Source organism: Rana temporaria, chromosome 8 (genome assembly GCF_905171775.1).
Source record: "Rana temporaria chromosome 8, aRanTem1.1, whole genome shotgun sequence".
NCBI classification, from domain to species: Eukaryota; Metazoa; Chordata; class Amphibia; order Anura; family Ranidae; genus Rana; species Rana temporaria.
Window position 1 is genome coordinate 20,657,684 of NC_053496.1, and position 5,379 is coordinate 20,663,062.

The following is a 5,379-nucleotide window of genomic DNA, read 5'->3' on the forward strand; positions in this document are numbered from 1 at the left end:
CTTTATTGTGAAAATGACAGTTGCAGTTTGGGAGTTATACACAGGGGGCGCTGTAACATTTAGGGTTCACTTTGTGTGTGTTTACAACTGTAGGGGGGTGTGGCTGTAGGACTGACATCATCGATCGAGTCTCCCTAATAAAAGGGATCACTCGATCGATGCGCCGCCATAGTGAAGCACGGGGAAGCCGTGTTTACATACGGCTCTCCCCGTTCTTCAGCTCCGGGGAGCGATCGCGACGGGGCGGCTATAAACGAATAGCCGCGCCGTCGTCCCGGATCGCTCCCCGAGGCTTACCGACCGCCGCATGTACTGGGGGGGGTCCCGATCGGACCCCCGACCCACGTCAAGCAGAGGACGTACCGGTACGTACATGTGCCTGTCCATGCCATTCTGCTGACGTATATGTACATGAGGAGGTCGGGAAGTGGTTATTGCATCCTATGCCATAAGGTGAAAAAACACCTTGCAGTTACCGCCCCCCCGAGCCCCCGTTTTACCTACCTGAGCCCCAAATCTCCATGGGCACGATCCGGCGTTGCTTTCCCCAGCTCTTGTCGGCTCTTCATTGGATGATTGATAGCAGCACAGTCATTGGCTCCCGCGGCTGTCAATCAGATCCAATGATGCGGCCGCCCTGGGACGGGGGACTGGGCTGAGTCATACAATTGGCGGCTATGGATGCCAATTGTATGGCTCGGAAGCGCACCTGTAAGCTAACCCCCTTGGGAGAGAGCTTCCCAGAGGGGGTTAGCTTTTGCAGGGAGGAGCCGCAAGAGCTGCCGTGGGACCCCAAACATGGATGATCGGGGCCACTCTGTGCAAAACAAACTGCACAGTGGAGGTAAGTATGGCATGTTTGTTTGTTTTTTAAGTAATCTGTAAACCTTTACAACCCCTTTAAGCTAGACTACCCCGCAAAAGTTTTTAGCAACAAGCACTTGTTCCAAATTTGACGACTCTGGCCTATTGATCCACTCTCCAATTCCAGATGTAACCTTATACGTGGAAACGCGTCAGAAGGAGATAGGAGCTGAGACGTTACTGTGCTCCGTACTTGGCAGTGTAACCCTTCTCTCTACCACTTATTTTTTACCTAATTACAGTAAGTGCATTTTTTTTATTAAACAAATATTTTTGGACGTACTGCACAATGAGTCTTCCTTCTATTTATATATACAACATGGCTCAATACTAAGAATAGCTGGCTCGAGGCTCATAATGAGATCTGGTGTGGAGATTGAGGTGTCTATGGTTGAGCATATGATCCACTTCCACACAGTGCCGATGTACAACTGAACCTGGGAGGTGAAAGGAAGCAATTCACGCTGTTCATGATGTCTTATAATCTTGAGATCATGGAGACTTGGTAAGAGGCCATTCCTTCAATTCATTTATTTTTTATTCTTTATTGGGTGTCATTATTAAGGAAAACTGGGAACAGTGCACCTTTATTCATCTGTTTGGCTGTTTTTTTTTTTTTTTGACAAATTTCTTATTTTACCGTATTTATCTGCCTATAGCGCGCACCGGCGTATATCGCGCACCCCTAATGTAGAAGGGAAATTCCTGGAAAAAAAAATTGAATTACTTACAGTTTTGGTGTCTTGTCCGGCGTCCATCGGCGGCCTTCTCTGGTCCGGCATCCGTCTGCGGCCCTGGTGGTGTCCTCCCCGCTTCTCCCGCGCTGTTGTTGAGCCAATCCCCGCTTCCCATGCTGTGTTTGAACGCCGCCGCCGAGCGCAGTACACTCGGGCACGCTCGGCTCCTCTCGCATAAAGGCTAGGAGGCGGCACAGGGCGTGACCGTGAGCGGAGCCGAGCCTGGCCGAGAGTACCCGAGTGTACTGTGCTCGGTATATGTCGGCGGCTGGTTCAAACACAGCGCGGGAAGCGGGTATCGGCATATATCGTGCACCCACGATTTTCCCCTGATTTTAAGGGGAAAAAAGTGCGCAGTATACGCCGATAAATACGGTATTTGTTTTTGTACATTGAGGTTGATATCACCTTGCGGGCGTGTTCCCGAGTCATTCATTCGGCATCCATAGGCACCAATTTCAGCCCCAAGAGCTGTTCCATGCAATCTAGCAGCCCCTAGCTTAGGGTACTGAAAGCTAAAGTATAACATTTTGTTCCCCTATGTATAGAAATGTTATTTGATTCCTTATACAGTATTTGTTTAAATCTGATTCACTGTTGATCTTCTACAAACCTCCAGGACGTATTGTTTTTGTATTATTTTGCTCTCATTAGATAGTGGTTTTTCCCTTTTTTGTAAATTGGCTAGTTCTTAATTTTGAAAAATATGTTCTATATATTATATAATTCGTTATAATTTTACTCATTGAATCCAGGGAGATCCTTCTTGTGCCTTTTTCCAGAGAACACCAGTCAATCCTCATTTGACACGTCCACGGAGCTGTTTATCTCCAGATAATACACCCTCTAAAAGTTTAAATTCAATTAATTTCCATTGTGTGTCATCTACAGTGTTTAATGTCATCATGTAAAGTTTAATTTATCACCTTAATAACCAAACGCAACATGATACATGCTGAGGTAATTATCTGTTTAACTTCCCCAGCTGCCCGCTACAGATGTCTAATCTTATGGAAAGTATTATTATCTGTCTGCGAGTGCTGGGTCTGCTAGAAAAATCAAATCCAGACAGCAGCTTTTATTAATGACTTACCAGCTTCAAAAGGTGTCATATGACTTGTGGTTACTGGAAGAGTATATTGTTTTAGGAGTTCACATAAATGTATCTGCACAAAATGACAAAACAGTTGTGGCGTTTTAGATTATTTAAAAAAATTAGTAGAAAAAAATTATTATCTGCATGGTACAATAGCTTTTAACCACTTAACCCCCGGACCATATTGCTGGTCAAAGACCAGAGCACTTTTTGCGATTCGGCACTGCGTCGCTTTAACTGACAATAGCGCGGTCGTGCGAAGTGGCTCCCAAACAAAATTGGCGTCCTTTTTTTACCACAAATAGAGCTTTCTTTTGGTGGTATTTGATCACCTCTGCGGTTTTTAGTTTTTGCGCTATAAACAAAAATAGAGCGACAAATTTTGAAAAAAAATATATAAAAAAATAATTCTTTCCTTAGTTTAGGCCGATACGTATTCTTCTACATATTTTTCATTAAAAAAAATCGCAATAAACGTTTATTGATTGGTTTGCGCAAAAGTTATAGCGTTTACAAAATTGGGGGTAGTTTTATGGCATTTTTATTAATATTTTTTTTTTTACTAGTAATGGCGGCGATCAGTGATTTTTTTCGGTACTGCGACATTATGGCGGACACTTCGGACACTTTTGACACATTTTCGGGACCATTGGCATTTTTATAGCGATCAGTGCTATGAAAATGCATTGGATTACTATAAAAATGCCAGGGAAGGGGTTAACACTAGGGGGCGGGGAAGGGGTTAGGTATGTTCCCTGTCTGTGTTCTAACTAAAGGGGGGGTGGCCTCACTAGGGGAAATGACTGATCGCTGTTCATACGTTTCTCAGGTCAGGCATTTCTCCCCTGACAGGACTGGGAGCTGTGTGTTTACACACAGCTCCCGGTCCTCGCCCTGTAACGAGCAATCGCGGGTGCCCGGCGGGAGTCAGGGACGAGCGTGGAAGGTTATACTACGGGCTCTCGCGCAGGGGAGCCGACCTGCCACCGTAGAACTGCGGCGGCTGGTTGGCAAGTACCGTATTTATCGCGGTATAACGCGCTCTGGCGTATACCGCGCACCCCCAAAGTGGCCCCCAATCCTGTGGGAAAAAAAGATTTTTAGTTTTTTTGTACTTACAGTTTTGGTGTCTTGCGCGGCGTCCATCTGCGGCCTCGTCGGGTCCGGCGTCCTTCTGCGGCTTCGGGTGTCCTCTTCGGCGGGTCCGGCGTCCGTCTTCGGCGGGTCGGGCGTCCATCTTCGGCGGGTCCGGTGTCCATCTTCGGCGGGTCCGGTGTCCATCTTCGGCGGGTCCGGTGTCCATCTTAGGCGGGTCCGGCGTCCTTCTGCGGCGTCCTCCCGCTCGTTTCCCGCCACGACTTTGAATACTGCGCCCGCATATAGCGAGCGCAGTACACTCGTGAATCTTCGGGCAGGCTCGGGCGCCTCTCGCACTGACGTCCTGTACGCTCAGGACGTCAGGACGTCAGTACCAGAGGCGCCGAGACTGCCCGAAGATTCACGAGTGTACTGCGCTCGCTATATGCGGGCGCAGTATTCAAACTCGTGGCGGGAAAGCGGGTATCGGCGTATATCGCGCACCCACGATTTTGCCCTGATTTTCAGGGCAAAATAGTGCGCGGTATACGCCGATAAATACGGTAGTTAAACTCCAGATTCCCTTTGCAGTGGGTCACATGTGCGAGCATTGATGAGGTTGTAATCGCTTGTCTCCAAGAACAAAAACTCCTATAATGAACTGGAGGAAATAATAACTGCTCCACCGAGACAGACCAGTGGAGGAAAACAAATTCCCACCACTAGTAAGCTCAACCTCCCCTCCAAAGAAAAATAAGACAGACAGGAACATTAATACACAGAGTTTCCCCTTTTGGATGCTGGTTATCTATAGCAGAGAAGAATCAGGCCAACATTACCATCCGGAACAGTTCTTCATAATTAATGTCACCATTAGGATTTTCATAGACTTTCCACCTCGTCCTCTTGCATCTTTTCTCCTAGAGTAATTAGAACATGGCAAAGTTCAGCCCCCATTACACATCCAATGGCTTCCTTGTCAAACGCTTTCAGACCCTCAATGAAGTCCTCAATTGTGCACTGGTCCTTGTTTTTAGCGATTGTTTGCAACATGGGAAGGAACTGCTTAAAGTCAAGCATCTTGGTGTTCATCTCATCCAACTTTGGGTTTCCCCAAACTTTCGTGACTTCTGCATTTGTTGGATTTTGTCCCAAAGCTCGTAAGACATCCCCACACTGAAAATAGAAGATTTTATCATCTCTGGTCTTGTCGAAGAGGTTAAAAGCATCTTTGTAATCGATGAGCTGATCTTCTGATAAGTCACCCATGTCTTCAGTCGGTGCTTCTTCCGGAATGTACCGCTCCCGGTCTTCGCCTGACTGATACATTTTTTTTTTGATCGGCAGATAATTCTCAGTTTGGCGTTGGATGCCGGGTCCCGGGATATATCCACTCCACCGAGTTTAAAGTCCCTGCCCACATTTACTGTTGAGGTGTCAGGTAACATCAGTATGCTCCAATAGCACCTCTCACTTTGTGTGCACATAATCTCATCACCATTAACCAGTGTTTACCGGGACTGTGGTCCCGGGACCCCTCCTTTGATTACTGTCTGGTACCCCATACAGGTCCATCCTCGCATCCACCTCCCTGGCCACCGAGGG

The 5,379-nt window shown here is 47.0% G+C and overlaps 1 protein-coding gene across 1 annotated transcript; it reads right to left on the minus strand.

Moving 5' to 3' along the window:
- Positions 1 to 4,656: 4,656 nt before the first annotated feature.
- Positions 4,657 to 5,094, minus strand: LOC120910334 (myosin light polypeptide 6-like). Its single transcript, XM_040322109.1, has one exon. The coding sequence runs from the start codon at positions 5,041 to 5,043 to the stop codon at positions 4,657 to 4,659; it is 387 nt and encodes a 128-aa protein (XP_040178043.1). The 5' UTR covers positions 5,044 to 5,094.
- Positions 5,095 to 5,379: the final 285 nt, after the last annotated feature.